Source organism: Aureobasidium melanogenum (assembly GCF_000721775.1).
Source record: "Aureobasidium melanogenum CBS 110374 unplaced genomic scaffold scaffold_2, whole genome shotgun sequence".
NCBI classification, from domain to species: domain Eukaryota; kingdom Fungi; phylum Ascomycota; class Dothideomycetes; order Dothideales; family Saccotheciaceae; genus Aureobasidium; species Aureobasidium melanogenum.
This window is the reverse complement of record NW_024470054.1, coordinates 480,922-503,297: the sequence shown is the minus strand read 5'-3', so window position 1 is coordinate 503,297 and position 22,376 is coordinate 480,922. Positions and strand designations below refer to the sequence as shown.

General features: G+C 50.7%; 6 protein-coding genes across 6 annotated transcripts; 5 read left to right on the top strand and 1 right to left on the bottom strand.

Moving 5' to 3' along the window:
• Positions 1 to 267: 267 nt before the first annotated feature.
• M437DRAFT_80865 (WD40 repeat-like protein) lies at positions 268 to 3,438 on the top strand (the record flags this gene model as incomplete). Its single annotated transcript, XM_041027431.1, has 3 exons — positions 268 to 380; positions 437 to 3,064; positions 3,120 to 3,438. The coding sequence occupies 3 exons, from the start codon at positions 268 to 270 to the stop codon at positions 3,436 to 3,438; spliced, it is 3,060 nt and encodes a 1,019-aa protein (XP_040883397.1).
• Positions 3,439 to 6,156: 2,718 nt separating this feature from the next.
• M437DRAFT_38949 (uncharacterized protein) lies at positions 6,157 to 7,955 on the top strand (the record flags this gene model as incomplete). Its single annotated transcript, XM_041019919.1, has 3 exons — positions 6,157 to 6,343; positions 6,537 to 7,380; positions 7,442 to 7,955. The coding sequence occupies 3 exons, from the start codon at positions 6,157 to 6,159 to the stop codon at positions 7,953 to 7,955; spliced, it is 1,545 nt and encodes a 514-aa protein (XP_040883396.1).
• Positions 7,956 to 8,425: 470 nt separating this feature from the next.
• M437DRAFT_62583 (uncharacterized protein) lies at positions 8,426 to 11,000 on the bottom strand (the record flags this gene model as incomplete). The annotated part of the gene is made up of 4 exons (XM_041024114.1): positions 8,426 to 9,734; positions 9,788 to 9,854; positions 9,890 to 10,296; positions 10,348 to 11,000. The coding sequence occupies 4 exons, from the start codon at positions 10,998 to 11,000 to the stop codon at positions 8,426 to 8,428; spliced, it is 2,436 nt and encodes an 811-aa protein (XP_040883395.1).
• Positions 11,001 to 13,407: 2,407 nt separating this feature from the next.
• M437DRAFT_62582 (uncharacterized protein) lies at positions 13,408 to 14,630 on the top strand (the record flags this gene model as incomplete). Its single annotated transcript, XM_041024113.1, has 2 exons — positions 13,408 to 13,857; positions 13,911 to 14,630. 2 exons carry the CDS (start codon positions 13,408 to 13,410, stop codon positions 14,628 to 14,630), a joined length of 1,170 nt encoding a protein of 389 aa, XP_040883394.1.
• Positions 14,631 to 15,834: 1,204 nt separating this feature from the next.
• On the top strand, positions 15,835 to 19,505 carry M437DRAFT_38847 (uncharacterized protein; the record flags this gene model as incomplete). Its single annotated transcript, XM_041019906.1, has 4 exons — positions 15,835 to 17,092; positions 17,142 to 18,735; positions 18,784 to 18,985; positions 19,038 to 19,505. The coding sequence occupies 4 exons, from the start codon at positions 15,835 to 15,837 to the stop codon at positions 19,503 to 19,505; spliced, it is 3,522 nt and encodes a 1,173-aa protein (XP_040883393.1).
• Positions 19,506 to 20,450: 945 nt separating this feature from the next.
• Positions 20,451 to 22,277, top strand: M437DRAFT_71959 (Ppx-GppA-domain-containing protein; the record flags this gene model as incomplete). Its single annotated transcript, XM_041025765.1, has 1 exon — positions 20,451 to 22,277. The coding sequence occupies one exon, from the start codon at positions 20,451 to 20,453 to the stop codon at positions 22,275 to 22,277; it is 1,827 nt and encodes a 608-aa protein (XP_040883392.1).
• Positions 22,278 to 22,376: the final 99 nt, after the last annotated feature.

Below are 22,376 nucleotides of genomic sequence, written 5' to 3'. Positions count from 1 at the left end.
GCATACCTAACCATTCTATGAACACGAGTTCGCTTGATGAACTGTTCCAAACTGTCTTGTTTTCCCTTGTGTTTTTGGATTGCACAAAGGCGGCTAGCGTCGGGGTTTAGACACAGACACAACCGACACGTCTCTCCGCATGTCGATCTGGACCTGGGCGGGGAAACTGCCGGACGTCTTGGCAGATCGAGGGTCAGTCGCTCGGGGCCGGGGCATTCGACTACGAGGTGTCGTCGACAATAGTCCGTACATGCCAGAGTAGTGGACATGGCTCGTAAGGCGCGCCAGAGGATCAGCTATGTGCTGCCTCTCACAAACTCGGCCGGAGGGCATCGTCTCGGTGTCAACGGCCTCGCCGTAGATAGCGACAACTCCATCCTGTACGTACCCGGCCCAGTAGCTTCTCATGCCTATCACTGACACTCTACTCGCGCAGCTACTCTGGAGGACGCGACGGCGTCATCTGCGCATGGGACCTCAACTTCGAAGTCAACCACAAGTCGGACCAGATCACAGCCATCGACGCGAAGCCTCCCCCATCACCCGCCTCGACCCTGCACAACCAAGTCCAAGCGCATACCCACTGGATCAGTGACCTTGTCCTCGCCCAGTCCAACCAAGCCTTGGTATCGGCCTCGTCAGACATCAGTGTCAAAGTATGGCGTCCCGCTGCTACCGACTCGATGCCGCCCCAGACGATTGGTTTGCACAGCGACTACGTCAAGGTGCTGGCTTCTCCTTCTTCGGACGCGTCGTGGGTTGCCAGTGGAGGTCTGGATCGCCGTATTCGTCTCTGGGATCTGAACGGTGCAGGTCAAACACTCAGCATTGACGTCAGCGAGGACGAGAGCTTGACAGGCTTGAGCAAAGAGAAGGCAAGCGTTTACGCTCTGAAGGCCACACACTCCATCCTTGCCAGTGGAGGTCCTGATAGCAATGTGCGTATCTGGGATCCGCGCTCTGGCAAGCGCATCACAAAGTTCGTCGGTCACACAGACATTGTGCGCGACATTTTGATCAGTCAAGACGGCTCCACTGTCATGTCTGCCTGTTCGGACCAGACGGTCAAGGTGTGGAGTGTCACTGCCGGTCGCTGCACAAATACTCTGACCATGCACGACGCTAGCGTCTGGTCTCTGTGGTCCGACCATCCAGACCTCTCCGTCTTCTACTCGTCTGATAAGAGCGGTATGGTAGCAAAGACCGACACCAGAGGCTGCGGTGAAGAGCTGGAAGAGGGTCTTAGTGTTGCAATCTGCCAGGAAGGCACTGCGGTACACAAGCTCGCTGTCGCTGGCGACTACATCTGGACGGCCACTCCTCGTCCCACCATTAACAGATGGGCCGACGTCAACATTGATGGTGCCGAGATCGATCTACCTGACACCAACAAGCAGCACCGCTTCAGCTTGTCCACTTCCCGCTCTAGAATCCCTAGTCCACCTGTCAATTCGTCTTCTGACCGACTAGCCTCACCACCGCAAGCCACCTCTCCCACCACACCTCCGCCATCCGGCAAGCGCATACCTCTCAAACACGTACTCCGAATGAGCAATGCCGTCTACTTCCCCAGACCAACTGCAAGAGAGGCCGCCCCAGACGCCGAGGATGACCATGTCGAGCACATACACCCCTTGAGACACACACCAGATTTTGCTATCGAAGGACAGAACGGTTTGGTCAAACACATCATGCTCAACGACCGCAAACGTGTTCTGACTCAGGATACTGCTGGCGAAGTCTTGCTGTGGGATCTGTTGAAGTGTGTTCCCATCAAGTCGTTTGGCAAGAAACATCTTGAGGATGTTCAGCCAGAGCTTACCACAGTCGAGACGGTACCTAACTGGTGCTCTGTCGATACCCGAACTGGAACCTTGGCCATCACCTTGGAAGAAAACACAGCCTTTGATGCCGAGATGTACGCAGATGAGCTCGACATTGAGCAACATATTGATTTCAAGGAAGATCAGCGCATCAACCTTGGCAAGTGGATCCTTCGTTATCTGTTTGCAAACCTGATTAGCGAAGAGATATCTAGAGACTCGCAGTACCGAAGGCACCTTTTGGAACAAGCACAAAAGCAAAAGTTGGAGCGTGAAAATGCACCTACTAGTATTCAGATGCCTCCCGCGATGACAGACGGCTGGAAAGTTGATCCGTCAGCTCCCCTAACAACCAACACTTTGAGACCGACAAACACCAATACTATTGGCTTTGCGACCCCTGGATTGGCCATTACAGACACAGCATCGTCTTATGTTGGTTCACCGAGCTTGACAAGGGATGCGTTCACATCTGAAGATGGTGAACGTACACAAGATAGGTCATCGATAGGGGGTGACTACTTCTCAGCCTCTACGGTAGCAAATTCTACAAATGCGAACGGCGATACAAAGCTTGTGCCTCAAACCCCTACAGAAGCTGCTACCACGCCAATGCCAGAAGACGCCTCGACGACCGAGGCGAGCGACACGCCTTCGAAGTTTGGCAAACGTCTACGTATGAACATGTCTTTCAACATGAAAAAGCTAGGAAAGCCTCCCACAAACGAAAAGGATACTAAGCCTGCTGTCGTTGAAGAGACCAAGGAAGAGACTGAGGCTGACACACAGAGCTCGTCTGACAATAGTAACTCTCGTATTGTCGATGAAAACTTCCTTGGTTGCATTCAGAAGATTCGTTTCGCCTATGAGGACCATTTGCAGGCGCAGATTCAACGAGCTGCTGCTGTAGACGCTGCAGGAGGTGCACTGGGACAGTCGAAAGAGCTCGAGCTGCCTACTTCGATCGTGCCTTCTCTGCCATCCGAAACGCCAGTGTTGAAGCCGCCTCCAAACACAACCATCCTGATTCAGGAAGAGCGACCAGAAGCTGGTGGTGTAGCAGATCTCTTCGAGGGCAAGGTTGGTAGTACAGGTGAGATGGCCGACCTGATTGAGAAGGTTGCTCCAATGTGGCTCGGTGATGCACTATTGCGTAACCAGATTCCTCTCAAGGATTTAGTCAAGATCAGTTTCGTGCTCGAACCATGGCAGAATGCATTGCCAAGCATCGCTGCAGACGGGTATGTTTGCCTTGAACTTTCTACTCTTGAATGTATACTGACATGTCTTTCCCAGCAATAATCGACTCAATGCCAACCGCATGCTGCGCGCTCGTAAGATTCTAGGCTATGTTGCTGACCGCATCGAGCCCGCACAAGACCCTGCCACAGCCATGGCTCCCGAAGAATACCTTGAGCTTTACTGCAACAACCAACTCATCCCAGCGAAAATGACATTGGCGACCATCCGAACACATATCTGGCGAGGCGGCGGTGACGTTTTGCTCCACTACAAGGCGAACGGCAAGAAAAAGATTCTGCACTCTGCAGAAGCCTTTGCAGCTGGTGAAGAGAATGGTGGGGCTCACAGTACCCCTATAGCGCCTCAGGTGTAGAAAAGTGATGTGTATATCTGTCTTGATGTTTGTGCGACATTTTCTTTTCTTTTTCTTTCCTTCTTCATCTTCCTTTAACGAACAATACCCTTTCTTCCCTCTCGAGATGGTCTTCGCAAGATCGAGTCTTGTTGTATGTACTGTAACATATACTGAAATAAAGGAAAATATGACTGCATGTGCTCTCCGTGGATGGGAATCTAATTGAAGCACAATGTTATCGTTGCCAACGTGATTGAAACATGCGATTGAAGCGTCTCGCGAAGTCTTGGCATTCCCGGCGCGTCTGCCCAGCCACCGTGATGTTTTGAGAAAGCTATGGGTGCGAACTCTCCTTTCTTCACACAAGCTGTTTTTCGATTTCTGCCGTGCCAAATTTATATTCCTCGACCTTGAAGATCTGGTCATATGACTGCTGACATCGCAGATTCAGGCTCTCAGAAAACTCTCATCTCATGCTTCTCTGATGTCCCTCTCAACACACACCACGCGTCTCACTCTCTCCACAGTCACGAGGAAGGTCTAGCGACTGTCATGGTCGCTATCTTTCGAGCTGTTTGTTGTTGCTCGCTTTTAACACAGTCATAATCCCGAGCCTCACAGCACGGTCTCATGGTTTCCCTGACTGTTGTTGGTTTCAAGCACTTCAGATGGGCATCTTCCTCGGAACTTAACCCTAAGCCATACATCGGTTTCATCAGTCTCGCGGTCCTTTGCAGGAAGTTGCCGATTTCTCGATTAGTACACCAGCGCAGCTTTCGTCTTCTCGCGAGGACACTGCAGCATTGGAAACGAATAGAGTCATCGACGTCTCGGGGCATCATCATGCGTCGTTTTGGTAAGACTCTCGGAGAGGGCGCGCGTCGATTTTGCTGCTGGCACAAACATGCTCTGGTCACCTACGGACAGCTTTTCTGGTCTGCCGTTCTGGACTGCCTTCGGAGGGGATGGGAAAGCTTGTCGGGCACCTCGTCTGAGGATCGTCTTTGGGATCTTACACGTGTTCCAGTTGCTCGTGCAGAAGGTGTTCTGGAAATCTGTTCAGCAACACCAGATCTCCACTTGGACTTGGACGACCATGGGAAACATCATGAGCATTCCGTGCCTGCAACCTTGGTGATTCAGGAGTGGCCGAGACTTTGCAGAAAGAGCTTGATCATGCTTCTCCAAACAGACCGTGCCAACTCTCGTGCCTCATCATATGCTTGTACAATACTTGTCGGAATCGCACTTTGCTGCGTAGCGAGATTGTCAAGCCACACACAGAGGTACGAGATGGTGCAGTTTCTCATGGCATGTCAAAGTTTCCGGCTTCTGTAGCGTCTTGTCCGCTTTTGAATACCTTGGACGTGGTTGGTGTACTCCCAATGCTCGTCTCTGTTCCAAAAGAAGTGGAATCTAGTACGCATCAATGATCAGTGCTCTGCACGTCTACAACTTGTCGAGCAGTGAACCAAGATTCCCGCACAAGCTCTACCGTGCTCGCACGACCATCTTTCATACCGCCGCGGTCCGCAACCACAGCCAAAAAGCCTCTGCCAACAGCAACAGCTATCGGTAGAGTTGACCTTTGGTCATTGTTCTGGCCAGCCGCGTCAATCATCAGTCTTTGCTTCAACTGCCGAGACAACGATGAGCGCCGATACACCCGCCTGCAGTATCTTTATCAGTGTCTGTTAGGCATCATACCTTCCTCAAGCAACTCATGCTTCGGAAGATGGAAGTGGTTTTTACAGATGTACTTTGTCCACTTCGCGTCCTCACGCACCAATGCTGTCCAACGCTGGCTTCCTGCTGGCTAGGACGGTAAACCAAAGACTTGTCTCTGAGAAGAACGCTACAACATACTGAGAGGGAATTTTGGAGTGTGAGAATCATGAGAGTTGTTTTGGGAGTCTGGTGAAGCGGTGAAGTCTATGAGCCAGCTGACATCAGGCCGATCACAGGAATCTGAACAAGGCCGAACAGGGTTGAGGAACAGCGATGGTTCTTCTCAAGCTTGACCCCATCACACCTCTGTCTTGATTGCAAGCCTCTGGCTACTGAGAAGATGCTTCAAAGAAGAGCTCAGGTGTTCCTCGAGTCGTGCCTTGATTCCAATGCACTCACCCACGGCTTTGAATGTCGATCAATGGAGAAGTGCAGCTGCTGAGCCATACGTGCGGGACCTCTCTCGAGTGAGGATCAAAGTTCCGGCTTGTCTGCTATATAGTTCGACTCTGCTCGACTCCCTCGTGACGCATTTCAAACGCCGCCGTGTGCAGAGGACAAGGCAAGGCAATGATGAGAAACACCGCTCCGGTACTTCGATGAGCTTTTCTCGGGAGTTGAAGGTTGAACAATCAGGATGTTGTGTGGTGACGGAAAGTGGAGGTGGGGCTGTCTGGAGCGCATTGTGCGCTATGCCACTCTTTTCTTCGGAATTGAGTGGCTCATTGTTTTTTCTATAAGTGGTCCCGGTCACTTACTACGAGGTTGACAAGAACTGACTACGGATAAATAGGGCAGTTGCAACTTCAACCCCACCTTCTCCCCGCATCATCAACCTGCACACTCCGCAATGATTTGCAGATCTTCCCAGGCAGTATGCGACGTATACGGTTCGGATCACGCGATTAGATGCCAGATGATGCTTCGGCCGCTGCTTTCCGTTACCGATGGATTGTATAAATCATATATGGATGGTCATAGCATATAGACAGACTCAAAGCAAACAACATGTTCCCCAATACACACTCTCTCTTCGTTTGGTGCCTTGCGGCTTGGTTAGAAGTGGAAGGTGCCAACCTGCCTTCCAGACCAAAGCCCATTGTTGTTTCTCAATGCCCACCTAGCAATGCTGGTATACCTTTGGACTCGTTTGTGTCGTTCTCGTTTGAGCTGTCTTCATGGCCGGATTTTGCTGGTATGCTTTGCCTAATCATTGTTTGAATCGAAAGACAGCCTGTTGATGATTGTTGAATGTCAGGGAATCTCACTCACCCGAACACTTTCTCTTACAACCTACTGAACAATATTGGGCAACTCCAAGGCTCCATGCCCATTGCTCGTGTAGGAGGCAACACTCAGTAAGAACCCACCATAGTTTTCAAGCATAGTACCACATTTCCTCATGATCAAACACAGAGACATTGCAATTTTCGATGCTTCGCAAAAGACCGGTCTTATCGGTGTCATACGTCCAAACATCTCAGCCGACTACCCAACCATCATCACCATCGGTCCTTCCTTCTTCGACTCTTACAAGACTATGCCCAAGGGAATGAGATACACGCATGGCTTTAATCTAGGCGCCAACTATTCGGCCAGTAGAGCAGCTACCTTTGCCTCTGCTGCCTATGCCTGCAAAGCCATTGGAGAAAACCTTGATTACTGGGAATACGGCAACGAACCCGATCTCTTCCATGCATCAGGATACCGTCCATTGAACTACTCCGATGCCGATTATGTTGCCGAATGGCTCAATGGAACTTCGCAGATTGATCAAGTCGTCAAGTCAGCTTGTCCTTCTCTGAAAGGCACAAAGTTTATGGCACCGAGTATGGCCGGTGTGGGTGCTAATGGCTACAATACCCTTGACCCTGTCAAAGTATTCGCGGACGATCTAAACGCAGATCATAGTATCGGCATCATCTCTTCCCACAACTACATGGGTGTTTCCACTTTCCCTGGCATCACTCTACAAGGCACACTCATGAATCATACCAATGTGATCGCAAAAGCAGAAGCCCAAGTCAACGTGTCAAGAAACATCGCAGCTTTGGGAGGGGATCTAGCTCCCAAAGTTCCTTTTATACTTGGTGAACATAACAGTCTAGCAAGACAAGGACGCCCGGGCTTATCTAATACTTTTGGGGCTGCTCTGTGGGGTGTGGATTGGAATCTCTATCTTGCGTCTCAGAATATCAGTCGTTCGCATATGCATCAAGGAACCAACTATCGGTAAGAACTTGTACCTTTCTGAGCTCACCTAGAAGATGAAAGACTGATAGATGGCAAATAGCTACCAGTCCTGGCAACCCATTCAAACGAACCTCACCACCAAAGGCACCAAACCTCCTTACTACGGCAACTTGGCTGTAGCAGCTATGATGGCGAAACCATCTACATCTTCTGTTTTGCAAATCACTCATCTGGAAGCTTCGTCTCAAAATACGTCCTTCTATACCGCTCACATCAACGACACCCTCTCACGTATCTTGATCGTTGACTTGCACACCTACAACACGACTGCAAACAACTATACTACTGGCTTCTCAAGGCCCGTGGTGGAACATGAGTTTATGCTGCCCAAAGGGTGTAAAGGTGGAGATGTGCAGAGATTAATGGCGAATGGCAGTGATGCAGTCACGGGGATCACTTGGGATGCAAACAGCTATGCCTACGAACTCGATAACGGCAAAGGCGTCAGAATGTCCAACGTCACTTGTGGCGAAAAGGTCAAGGTCGATGGAAAGGGCATTGTAAAAGTGCAAGTGCCATGGAGTAGTGCTGCAATCGTCAGTCTGGATTGCTAGAGATCATCGAATTTAGTAACAACGAAACAATCGAGAAATGAAACAGCTATTAGAATTTTCTCTATGGGGAAAAATAGCTAGACCGAGCTTAAAGCTGGCGAGTCTACGAAAGCAGAATAACCCATGATGAAAAAAGCTCATTCTTCTTCCGTTTGTGATAAGGAAATTTCGATCCCTACGAGAAAAGAAAACAGTCACCGCCACGCTCTGTAATGGAATGAACCCGAAAAGAACAATGCGAATTACGCCTTCCTGCGCCATGCTAATGAAGAAAACGAGAAAGAACAGCGAGGAGCCTCTTGGACTGCCTGCCAATGTTGTAAATAGAATAAGGAAACTTGTACTGAAAAAAGGAAAAATGTCGCTTTGTCTAAGCCAGAGCGAGAATATGCAGTCAATCAGTCGTGCGTTCAAATATGCCTGATTGGAGTGTGTGTGTCCAGGCATTTCGGGATGACGTGGGAGCTCCTCTACCAAGCATAGCCATATCCCATGTCGTGGTGACCAGGATAATTGTTGCCATTCCGAGCATCAGCGGCAGGGACGTGAGGAGCTCCATTGGCCTGAGCCTGCTGAACCGGGTTCATCATCCAATCGAGATCATGGTGTCCATGTGCGCGGTAATATGCATTTCCTGCTGCCCAGTCAGCAGCAGGTTGATGCAGATAACCATGGTTGTAGTCCTCTTCGAAGCCGGGTATGTGGGCGTCTGCTTGAGCGTCAAAGCCAAAATCGAATTCATCAAGATCGGCGTTCATGAGACCACCTCGAGCTGGATTGGGTTGCTGGGCATTGGCTCGATCTCTTTCAGCCTGAGCAACAGCAGCGGCATCGGCAGCGGCATCGGCAGCAGCTCTTTGTCTGGCAGCTGCTAGATCAGCTGCAGGTGGTTGAGGCAGATTGGGTGCATGTTCGTCTCCTGGATGAAGAGCAGGCGCAGCGTGAGGATTGGCAGGACGATGACGGCGGCGCATACGAGCCACCTCTCCGCGGAACAGCAAGTTTTCAAATCCGTCATCCCACATGGGCTGCGGCCAGTCGATTGGAGGCATTTGAGGCTGATCAGCTGGGACATTCTGAGGCTGATTAACATCAGGCATGTGCTTCTCAATACCAGGCGTGCTGTCTGAGAATCTGATGTCGAGGTCATTCTTGTCAAGTTCGGGATGCTCACGCAGAACCTCTGCTTGTGCAGCTTCGGCGGCTGCGTTAACCTCTTGCTCATGCATGGCATCAAGACTGATGGTCTCAGAAAATACAGGGCACTTTGAACCAGGTGCGTTAAAATGAGCGTAGTTAGCAGTCACATTCACACCGCAAAGATAACACTGCAAATTGCCGCATTGAGAGCAGGTCATCTTGTTGCATCCATCGCTCTTGATGAATGCTTGTTTGCATTTGTTGCAATTGCGAATCAGAGCTTTACTTCTGGCTTCCTCGATTCTGTGACGGTGGCTAAGAGCAGACTCTTTGTCACGCTTGCGCTGGTTCTCGTCACAGGAATCGGGAATGTGCGTCCTCTCCTTGCACTTACGACAGCTGGTGATGCTGCAGGTCGGAGATTGACAATGGAATTCAAAGTCGACGTCGATAGGAAGACAGACAGTCTTGAAGTCACAGAAGGGACATCCCTCGACATCGTCAATACCTGCAGAACGAAGGTCGTTTTCTTGACGGAGGCGCATGAGCTTGTCTATGAGTGCATCGGTACCTGGGACGAGACGAAGTTGGGATTCGCAGAAGGTGTCGTCGCAGCCACCGGGACAAGTAAGCTTGAGACTGCACTGCCCGACTTCGGATTCAAGATACGTTTTCATGCAGTCAAGACATACAGGGTGTTTGTCTTCCGAGCTGCATCTGATGATCTTGTTGGGAGCATACTCGTCATAGCAAGCAACACTGCAGTAGGGTTAGCAGTTGAAGCAGGTGCGGACATGATCGAGCAATGATGACTTGCCATTCAACGACAGTGCCGGTGGCTTTGGCGTGCTCCAGAGCCGACTGCTCCTCACGGGCCTTTGCGGCAGCCTCCATTTCTTCCTTTATCTTCTGCGTGTTCTTCTTGCGGCGCTGAAGATTTATTTCAATGACAGCCTTTTGGGCAGACTCGAACTGCTCCTTGAGCACGGAAATGTTGGCCTTTTGGTGTTTGGTGGCTTGGAGAAGATCGAAGTTGATATCTCTGAGAGGTCTCCAGGGAGTTTTGCCATATGGACAAGGATCGGTATGCTTCGCTTCGTTGAGAGCCAGATAGGTAGGATAGAGATGCTTCTTATCCTTTTGAACCTCCTTGATGTACTTGACAGGTATTGTGTTGAACTCGTTCTTGAGTACCTCGATGCTGAAGCCTGTTAGATCGAGCGTGGATAAGTAGACTTCATAAAACACTTACATGACATCCTTCATCTTACCCGAGAAGATGCACTCAGGATTGAGCAACTTTTCCTTCTCGGCTTCTTCGGCCACCTTCTGGTCATGCAGCGCAGCTTTTCTGGCTGCTTCTTCGGCAGCGCGCTTCTCGCTCTCCTTGGGATATTTGCTATCGAGCAGTACACCCAAAACTCGTTCGAGATTGTGGTGGTGAGTGTCGAGCAATTGGGAGACGTGGTCATGGGAGACGTCAGGAACTACCTCAAGAATTTGGTCGAATTGGCTGCGCTCAGGGGTTGGTGCAGTGTCGGTGATGACAATTGGATCGTCCTGAGAATTAGAAACCTCGTCGTCATAAGCCAATGGAAGTTCATTGAAGTCCAACTGGAAGGGCGGGCCAAGGTCAAGGTCACCGCTGTCAATGGTCTGAGGGGTAGTTGCGAGTGCGCGTGCTTGAGCCTGTGGAACAGCATGGCTCTCACGCTTGACGGAAACAGTGCGCGCTGATCCTGACATGTTGTGCTGCTCAAGCCAGTCGTCCATGTTGTATATTGGTGCTGATCGCACATGGTTATGGCGTGCCATCTTGTGTGGTCGTGCAGATCTGACGTCCTCGTCCTCACTCGAATCCGAATGAATGGAGATGACATCGTGGGGTCTCTTTCCGGGCGCCATGACTTATGGCGCCGGTCAGTGCTGTATTGCGGCTGTACGGACGAGAGTTACGGCTGCGCAATTGAGGAGAGTTGGACGAATTACTCGGCGCGGCTGAGAAGGACGGACGTATTAGACGTCCAAGATTCGAATGTTTCAAGATTCACGACCGAGCAACCAGCAAAGGAGCCAAGCGAAAGTACGAGTGAAAACGTGGAGGTATATGTGATTTCAGAAACGACGGTGTTGAGGCGATTGTTTGGAAAGGCACGAGGATGATAGGGCGTCTCGACAGCGGAGAGTTGTTCATTGATACAGCGGGCGTCGGTGGAACTTCAACGAACTTGCAACTTCACAACAGACTCGCTTTGAGGTAGGGACTATTTCCTTCGACACCGAGCACGTACGAGGGAATTGCTAGGGTTTTGGAGACTTCTGAAGAACAGGGCGGGCATCGAGCAGGGAAGGTGCTTGAGAGGAGGAGCCTTGTCATTCCGGCAGCCGGCGACGGCGTTTACGTGTCACAAGAGGCAGCCAGCAACGCAGAAGAGGGCGTGAATTACATGAAGTCGCAGGCGGCTAACCTTGAAATTATACTTGCCTGCCTCGCCCCACCAGTGTGGTTCATGCTGCAAAAGTACAGAGTGAAAACAGATGAAGGAGCGTTCGAGGTTGTCGAGGCTGCAGCTTCAGCTCCCTCGTCAGTCAAGCGAGACATGACGCTGTTTTGCAAAAGTCTTGGGCTTGCTTCCGCATCAAGCGTTGGTCTGCCTACACTCTTTTGATCCAGCACAACACTCTGCACAAGTCAGTTTTCCGCCTTTTGACGTTTGATCTCATGTGATCCAATGAAAGACCGATGCTGGGTTGTGAAAGGCGAATACTCAAGAACGAGCATATGCCTGCTTCTGTGGACAGATCGTCACAAGGCAGGATCTACCCACACGACACCATCGCCGTGCTCGTGGATCTCAGGATCTAACAGAAAACCGCGTCCCTATGTCACTAACACCAAATGCTGACGACTGAAAGTTGGAGCTTCAGCAGTCAGAAGCACTCCTGGCACAATTAGTCTCTGGTGAAATATGACCATATCCCAAATCGAAGACCACGAGATTTAAAGATGGAAATTCATCGTTGTCCACCAGACTCCTTCTTACAACTCACTTAGGCACTATATCGATATCCACATCCCAGGTCTCGACCGAGGTCTGTTGTTCTTCCACAACCCTATGATGTGCCTCAAACCTTGCAATTTAGAAGTGGTTCTGGGTATGGCTGCTATTGGCGCGCATAAGCGTTGCGAACCTTTGTCTCGATCGACTTATTCCAAGCATCAAAGAAGATTGCTCTTTACAGTCTGAGAACATGGAGAACTTTTAATGCAGAGCAGAAGACGCTTTTGTCGAGGCATGCTCATCGGAAGGTTGTTCCTAACCTGTTATCTGGTGCTAACAACAGTCTGAAAGGTGCGCAATTCAATGCTAAGAGCTTAATGCTTCGTTATCCCAAGCTCCGAACTCTACAGATTCTAAAGTACTTCGTTGATCGGACACATCAGCATACCAGGATCTTGCATATGTACGCCTCCGACCGGCTAATGGCATCAAACGTCATCTGCCATAGCTGAAGACACATATACCTCCGCTGCCTCGTCCGCTCTTGATACACAGCTGCTAATGCGTGAAGCCCTACTGGGCACTGGGAGCCTTTCTATGACGGGTCTCCAGCTTGCGCAGAAGCTGATCTCTGGCCGTGGCGTTGACTACGTTGTCGAAGAAGGCGGCCCCGGAACCACAAGCAGAGTCTTGACGAATTGCTATGGGCGGAATCATTTCGGTCGTCGTGTCTCTACCTGCTGCTGCACAGCAAGACATGCCTGATGTTGCTGGCCTCACTCTGAGCAAGGTGCTCTAGTCAGAGGTATTGCCGTGGGCTCTGTACAGGTCCTCGAGGAATCCGTGTGATTCTTTGGCGCAAACAAGATTACTATACCCGTAGACAAAGTGTGAATTTCGCACGAACAAGTCATGAAGGCTTTCGAGTAGGTATCCGAGTTCTGGCTCGCATACTGGAAATGCCTATCAACTCTTGAGCATTAGGCCGATCTTGAGGAGAAGAATGATTTCGAATTTCTTTGACGAAGTCTCTGGCAAGCCCGGCTTCAAATCGAACCGTACATAGGAAATCAAATAATTTTTGTGTCCTTTGCGGTGCAACTCAGCATGCAATCTGGTCCAATGTCACCGTTCCAAGACTTGAACACGAAGCGAAGCAATGACGCTGTTTGCAAAAGTGCTGGGCCTGCATCCAAACACGCTGGCGCCCTACCGATGACCTGCCAAGCAGGTTGCTTACTCACCACCCAGAACCACCTCTTCAAGCATCATTCCCAAGGGTACAAAGTCATTGAGATAAACATCGCACCATGTCTGCCCAGCTGCCTGATGCCAAGGGCTCCGAAGTTCAGCTCGACCAACTCACCCACGAGGAAGCCATACAACAAACCAGACTAAACAGCATAGAATGGAAAGGCCCATTATCTCTCGACGCATACCTCGGTAGAGAAGAACATCTCGGGAAACAAAAGTTAGTCCGTGCTGGCGGTCTCACGCCTTGGGCGTTGGTGACAAAAGAAGGCAATCCTCGTGCTGTGCTTTCGAGCTGCGAGACTATTCGCAAGAAAGCTCTTGTCGCGCAGAATGGACAAGTCAAGGAAGTTATATGTCATGGCGTGGCTAGTGTCTTCTGTCCTCCAGACTATCGTGGTAAAGGATATGCTGGGAGAATGATTAAAGATTTGGGAGAGAAGTTGCACCACTGGCAAACAGATGGGCACGATTGCTTGTTCAGTGTACTGTATTCTGATATTGGCAAGGTGAGTTCTGTCATCGAATCTTGGCCATCTATAATCTATGCTCACGTTGACAGCAATTCTATGCTTCGCATCAATGGAAACCATTCCCGTCGGCCCACGTCTCGCTTCCTCCTTCGAGCCATCCTAAACACGACTCTCTGCCGGAGGCAAAGCTTTTGTACGCTAGCGACCTGGCAGAACTCTGCGATACTGACTTGGAGCTGGTGCGTAAGAAGCTCGCCAATGTAGCGTCTTCAGGCAAGACGTTTGCTTCGATTGTACCTGATGTGGAGACCCTTTCATGGCACCATGCTCGTGAGGAGTACGTTGGAAATGAGCTGCTCGGAAAGTCCCCTGAAGTCAAAGGAGCCATTGTCGGCAGCGAGAAAGGCAAGCGGGTATGGTGTGTATGGATGCGCACATGGTACAACAGCGACCTTCAAATCACCAAAGACAACACGATGAACATCCTTCGACTCGTCGTGGAGGATCCTGAGTATACCGACTTGTCTGCAGCTTCAGATGAAGGTGCGGAGAAAGCAAAGGGTACATATGTGACTGCAGCCATTGCATCACTGTTGGCTGCAGCCCAAGCGGATGCCAGCAAATGGCATATGGGCTCTGTTGACGTATGGAATCCGACCGCGGAAACTTTGGCGGCTGCAAAGCAATTGGACTCAGCAGCACAAGTCATTCACCGCGAAAAAGACAGTATTGCGAGCTTGAGATGGTATGGAGAAGGATCAGTGGATGATGTTCAATGGCTTGATAACGAAAAGTATGCCTGGTGCTGAGTAAATAAAGGAAAGTACAGAAGCAGGTACTCCATTAGGCTCGATATAGCAAATGCACATGGTACCGCAAAAAATGTAAAATCCAAGTCGAGCCGGAAGTAAAGATGTCAGCAACAAGCGATCGTGACAAAGAGACCATGTATCGACAAACGACAGAGCAGCTGGCCGAGTCCAAATTTCAATCACCCCACCATTGCAAATGGGCAAAAATTTGCCTGGTGAGCAGTCGACGGTCAAGGCTTGTGCTTGCAAATCCGAAGAGTTGCTCATACGCCCCTCAATTATTGTTGATGTTTTGATTTTACCTTTGGCAATATTCACATGAGGCGCAGTCAAACGGGATGTTGTGGCTGAAGGGTGGTCGCAAAGTATATTCTTGACATCACTTCCAGATCGCAAAGTGCCGAGGAGTGGAGAGGAACGGAAGCAACGAGGGGATATTTAGGAAGAACGCGTATCATCATGAGGAAAGAACAGCCTGCGGAACAGGCTGCGGAATAAAAGAATTGAAAGGTCGAAGCTGCATGCCCAGAGGATAATATGGTGGGAGCAAGTTGTCCCAACAAACAAAAGTCAGAAGATGGATCGAGCATGTGCAGGCTGCAGCGCATCGTGATGATGGCCGCAGTCCACCGGCCGCAATAACACGAAAGTTGGAAGCTCTGTTTGAGGTTGTCGTCTGCCAGAATCCTTCCCAGTCTGTTTTCGCGTGTCGTAATTTCTTCGCCCTCACGGCGACAGTGACATCCCCAATCCCAATTGTCTCGCATATCGGCAATTGATCTGCTTAGCTATTCTTCTTTTTCTCGTGCCAGCCAGACAATCTTGTCGCCGTTGACCGACATTCTGTCTAGCTAAAGAAGAGTCGAGCCGAGAGCACCCACTCAAGGCTGCTGTCTCCGCTCGTTAGATTCTCCACCAAAACATCTCAAGCCCAAGCCCGACCCAAGCCCAAGCCAGCCAAAGCCTCGCCCTCATTCAAGCCACATCCTTTCTCTCCTCCTCATTCTTCAAAACAACAACACACTGACCCATTGCTACCATCCTTCGCCCTACCGCGACTTTCGCCTCCTGTCGCCTTCGTACAGGGAGCCCATCTCTCTTTCGCGTTTGGTCGGTGATATTCCGGCGCGCGCTCCTATCCCCTCACATCGCGTGCGGCTTCTGCACCCGCAAGGTGTATGCCTGTTAGACGACGCCAACCATGAGCAACAACGAGGATGCCGCCATCAGCGACCTTTGTCGCAAGATTGAGCGCGAGAAGACCTTGATCGCCGGCTTCAACTCCATGCGACAGGCCACAAACAACAGCCAGGTCAATTCGCGTATCGACTCGCAAGTTCGCGATGCACAAAGGAACCTAAAGTACTTCGAGAAGACGCTGCAAGATCTGCAGTCTCGCAAGCTGGGAGATCACATGTCCAACATGAACATGAACGACGCAGGCCCGCCGCCGCCCTCGCACCAAGACGATCAAGACCCAGGTAGCTACGGAGCCCCCGGCCCTGGCGGATACAGCCAGGGCGGCGGCAACGGTCTGATGCCTCCTCGCGCTCCTTACGCTCCTCCGGCACCCGGTCAGAACGCCCTCAAGAACAGACCCAACTACAGTCGACTGGACCTCATCAAGGCCGAAACTCCCCATCTCGGCCCGCGCATTCAGCTCATGCTGTCACAACTCGAGTTCAAGCTGAGTGTCGAAAAACAATACAAGGATGGTATCGAGAAGATGGTACGCTTGTACCAGCTCGAAGGAGATCGCAAGAGCAGGGCCGAAGCCGAAGGCCGTCGCATCGAGAGTAGCCAAAAGATTCACCTTCTCAAGCAGGCTCTGAAGCGCCACGAAGACTTGCACGTCGCTGACATTAGCACTGACATGCAAGACGACGACAGTCTGAACATTCCCAGTCAGCGCAAGCCTCTCAGTGGTTACCTGTCTATTCGCATCCAGGCTATTGCTGATGTCGACCATGCCGCGACGGGTAGATTCTCGCGCGGTCCCGAGACATTTGTCATTCTCAAGGTCGAGGACAGCTTCAAAGGCCGCACCAAGGCTACACGAACAGACCGCTGGACCGACGAGCAACACGACTTCGACATTGACAAGGCCAACGAAATCGAGTTGACGGTATACGACAAAGCAGGCGAACACCCCATGCCAATCGGTATGTTGTGGGTACGCATCTCAGACATTGCAGAGGAGATGCGTCGCAAGCGCATCGAGACCGAGGTTAAGAACTCTGGCTGGATCTCTGCAGACCACATGGGCGACTCGGGCGCGCGCCCCGACATGCAATTCTCTCCTCCTCCCGGAAGCTCTGGTGCAGGCTCTGTACACGCTGGACAACAAGGTCCCTCTGGTGGCTTTGGAGGCGGTCCGACACCTTTGACCAACCCTGTTGTCATTGACGACTGGTTCTCGCTCGAGCCTGTGGGCAAGATCAAGCTCAGTTTGAGTTTCGGTTTGTCGCTCTTCTCCACTACCCTTTCCATAAAGCTAACACTCTATAGTCAAACAAACACGCGAACGCAGACCATTCGACGTCGGACTTGGGCGCAAGGGAGCTGTGCGCCAGCGCAAGGAAGATGCCGTTGAGCAGTACGGCCACAAGTTCGTGCAGCAGACATTCTATAACGTCATGCGCTGCTCGCTGTGCGGTGACTTCCTCAAGTACACGGCCGGTATGCAGTGCTCAGACTGTAGGCTCACCTGCCACAAGAAGTGCTACCCAAGCGTCGTCACAAAGTGTATCAGCAAGTCCAATGCCGAATCCGATCCTGACGAGGAGAAGATCAACCACCGCATCCCTCATCGTTTCGAGGCATTTTCCAACATGGGCGCCAACTGGTGCTGTCACTGTGGTTACATGCTGCCGCTCGGAAGAAAACAAGCTCGCAAGTGTACTGAGTGCAGCTCGACCTGCCACAACAATTGCATCCACTTTGTTCCAGACTTCTGTGGTATCTCTAACGAGAAGGCCAACGAGATCCTGGGAGAGATTCGCAGAGCAACAAAGGGTCGCCAGGGCACCAGCATGTCGGAGCGCAAGTTGCGTCCTGGTACTGCAAACAGTGTCAGCAGACCCCCAGCTCAACCCTCCCAGCCTTCCTACATGCCTACGCCTTCTCACCAGGATCAGGCTTCGAACCCTCAAGACAGACCGCTGTCCTACGGCAAAGACCGCATGTCCGACGCATACGATGCTCCTCCTCGAACCTCGCAATATGGTGCCCCCGCTACCTCAGTCGATGCTGCTCGTGCATCTTTCGCCGCTCCTCCATCCCCTCAACAACCAGAAGCTCGTCCGCCGCCAGCTCACCGTCAATACTCGTCCCAATCTGCTGCAGCCGCCGCAGCTGCCGCTCTGTCAGGCAAGCGTTCGTCCGCTGCAGAACAACGGATTCCACCATATAATCGCTCCTCTACCGACTACCAGAAGCAGCAACAACAACTACAGCAACAGCAACAGCAGCAGCAGCAGCAACAGCAGCAGAGCCAGAGAAGCTCCACCTCATCAAGCAGTACCGAACAATATTCTCAGCAGAGAAACTCCCAGCCACAGCCTGCAGGCTACAATCCTGCAGACTATGCTGCTGTCAGCGGTTTCCCAGTTCAGCCTCTTCAGCAACCTCCTCAACAAGCTCAACCTCCTCGCCAGCAATATCCTCCAGCCTCAACTCAAACACCTCCTCCTACCACTACACCCGCCGCACCGCCAAGCAAGACCGCAACATCCATGGGCCCACCTGCAAGAAAAACTCAAGGCGGCAACGTCCGTGTTGGTCTCGATCACTTCAACTTCCTCGCTGTGCTTGGTAAGGGTAACTTCGGTAAGGTCATGCTTGCCGAGACAAAGCAGTCCAAGCAACTGTATGCCATCAAGGTTCTGAAGAAGGAGTTCATCATCGAGAACGATGAAGTTGAGAGCACAAGATCAGAAAAGCGTGTCTTCCTGATCGCCAACAAGGAGAGACATCCTTTCCTGACCAATCTTCATGCTTGTTTCCAGACTGAAACCAGAATCTACTTCGTCATGGAGTATATCAGTGGTGGTGACTTGATGCTGCACATTCAGCGCGGCCAATTCGGCACCAAGCGCGCTCAGTAAGTTTTGCGTGGTCAGTGTTGTGTGAATATTGCTAACAATCACAGATTCTACGCCGCTGAAGTCTGTCTGGCGCTCAAGTATTTCCACGAGAACGGTGTTATCTACCGTGACTTGAAGCTTGACAACATCCTCCTCACCCTAGATGGACACATCAAGATTGCTGACTACGGTCTCTGTAAAGAAGACATGTGGTACGGCAGCACAACCAGCACATTCTGCGGTACTCCCGAGTTTATGGCGCCCGAGGTTTGTTAATTTCTATCTATTTGTCATGATCACTTCTGACCATTCATAACAGATCCTTCTTGACAAGAAATACGGCCGTGCTGTCGATTGGTGGGCATTCGGTGTCCTTATCTACCAGATGCTCCTTCAACAATCTCCGTTTAGGGGCGAGGATGAAGACGAAATCTATGATGCCATCTTGGCAGACGAGCCTCTCTACCCCATCCACATGCCGCGCGATTCGGTATCAATTCTTCAGAAGCTACTTACACGCGAACCTGAGCTCCGTCTTGGCAGTGGACCAACAGATGCTCAGGAGATTATGAGCCATCCCTTCTTCAAAAACATCAACTGGGAGGACATCTACCACAAACGTGTGCCTCCACCATTCTTGCCTACCATCAAGGGCAAGGCCGATACCAGCAACTTCGACTCTGAATTCACAAGCGTCACTCCAGTGCTCACACCTGTGCAGTCTGTCTTGACCCAAGGCATGCAGGAAGAGTTCAGAGGATTCTCATACACTGCCGACTTCGTGTGAGGTCCTCTCATAAAGGGCTCCTCAGTGGACAAGCAATATACCGGCTCGATTCTTCGATTAACGTGAACATACTATCGTTCTCTAATGGGATCCACCGACGGCACGCGCTCATTAATCAATATCGGCATCACCATCATCGTGTATGGGTTGTTCTTCATCACACCGCTCTCTGCTTTATGATATACGCACACCAAATGTAGGCAAAGGTAATGCTCAGCAGGAATGCATGGTTAAAGAGGCACGGCAGCATGTTAGACAGGAAGACATGAGCAGATACGTGAAGAGAGGGCATATCTGGTGACTACGATTGGAGACCTGTCCTTGTTTTGTGTTTGGACGGACAAAACAAGTCGCGAATTACGAATATAGAGACTAACATCACACACGTTGTAATGGCGCATGAAATTAGTGAATGACGAATATCTTCTTGCATTTGTCCTCATGCGAAACTTTCTGCTTTAGAGATGTTGATATATACTTGGTGAAGGCTTCAAGAGGATCAGTGCGTTTAAACAGGCAGTCGCTCCCAACTGCTCTTCACTGCATGCGCAACAAAACCTAGCTGAACCATGCCAAGTCATGGGACTCCTTTGACCTATCCCATGTCAATACAATTAGTGCGTGCAAAATGTATTGGCCCATGTGATGACGAGGGCCGCCTCTTTTAAAATTGGCGCCACTGACTCGCAATGAAACCGTTGCGGGGAGAGCTCAACTGCATGTCACCGGCAGGCTTTTGCTGCAGCCTGAGCGGCGAAGCAGTCTCTCCTTCTTTCGACCATGTTACTGCCATTTTTCATTGTATATTGAACTCAAGTCTGAAACTGTCGCAAGCGCCTTGTCAAGCTGTCATTCGAGCGACGATCCCATAACATCATTTCGACTACGACTCGACGCTTTTGACAACCTATCTGCCCGGAACATCAAGGTGCTTCGACAACCAAAATGGGTGGTGGGCAAGAAATACCTCACAGACATGCCACAACTCAGCAACCAGTATCAGAGCCGCAATGGAATAGAGGACTCTGGGGTCTGGTCGATATGGGAAGCAATGGCATCCGTCTATCGATAACAGACCAAAGCGCACCCACAACCCGCGTTCTGCCCACTGTCTACGCCTACCGCAACAAAATCTCTCTCTATGAAGCCCAGTATGACGAAGATGGTAACAAGGTCCCAATCTCTGCTGCTGTGATGGATGATGTTGTCTCCATGCTTCTCAGATTTCAGATCTTCTGTGCAGATTTCAGGGTTCCGCCAGACCAGATTGAGATTGTTGCTACGGAGGCCACCAGAGCTGCGATCAACTCAAAAGAATTCTGTGAGAAGATCCGAAAGGAGACCGGCATCAAGATGACTTTGCTCTCCAAAGAGGATGAAGGAAGGATTGGTGCTTATGGTGTTGCTAGTTCGTTCTCTGCTGTCCGTGGCTTGGTCATGGATATGGGAGGCGGCAGCACTCAAATCACATGGATGATTGCTAAGGGAGGCGAAACTCAGATCAGTCCCGTTAGTGCGGTGAGTTTTCCTTATGGTGCTGCTGCCCTGACAAGAAGGCTTGAAGAGTTGAAAAAGGGAAGGAGCAAGCATGAGGCGCACAAAGCTCGTGAAGAGTTTCGTGCTCAGGTCAAAGCGCAATTTCAGGAGGCATACAATAAGATTGAGGTTCCGCATGAACTTGTAAAGGATGCCAAAAAGAATGGAGGCTTCAGACTTTACCTGACTGGAGGTGGCTTCCGCGGATGGGGTTACCTCTTGCTTCACCATGAACAGGTGGCCGGTGGTGGCTATCCCTTCTCTATCATCAACGGGTTCACAGCACAAAAGGACGAATTTGAAGACACCGAGAAGATGAAGCAGATTGCCGAGGAGGCCAAAGAGATTTTCCGCGTGTCCGATCGTCGTCGGGCTCAAGTACCTGCTGTGTCTTTCTTGGTCAGCATTCTTGCCGAAGCAATTCCTCACGGCATCCGCGAAGCCCATTTCTGTCAAGGAGGTGTCCGTGAAGGTGTCCTGTTCAATCGGCTTCACCCAGAAATCCGCGCTCAGGACCCTCTGGAGGTAGCAACTCGTGACATGGCAAAACCCATTTCGCCAAAACTCGCTGTTCTGGTCACGCAGTCCCTTCCTGCTCCTACAGAAGAGCATCCTGGCGTTCCTGAGTCGATCGATGTACACATGATCAGGGCATTCACGAACATGTTTTACTTCCACGCCGACATGAACAAGGAAGTTTCTTCTACATCTGCATTGTACAGCACAGGTACTGGCATTTTGTGCTCAACACATGGATCTTCGCACGCCGATAGAGCTTTACTGGCTCTCATGCTCGAAGCACGCTACGAAGGCGAACTTGCACCTCGTGAGACTGACTACCGCGATCAACTCATTCGCCTCGTATCAAATGAAGAAGCATGGTGGACGCAATACATCGGTGTGATCGGGCTCATTCTGTCTCGCGCTTTCCCCGCCGGTGTCATCCAAGATGACTTGTATGATTTCGCTCACAAGACCATCCTAAAGAAGCCCGAGATACGCATTTCGTCTGAATATGTTCATACATTAGGCAAAAAGCGCAACAAGGAGGGATTGATGGTTACATTCACGATCGTCTGGGCAACAGAGAATAAAGATGATCCTATGGACGTCAAGGAGACATTGGGCAGGCATCTCAAAAATATTGTCAAGGTTGGCAAGAAGAAGCATGCAATCAATGGATGGAGGATCAAGATTGGGGCGCAGGTCAAGGATGATTATCCAAATGATCTTTAGAAAATTTTCGATGATGTATGCTTATGGCTGGGGGAGTTTAGGCTGCATAGTTTGCATGAATACAAGGAAGTGTTGATTACGAATGTGGTCGATAGAGTC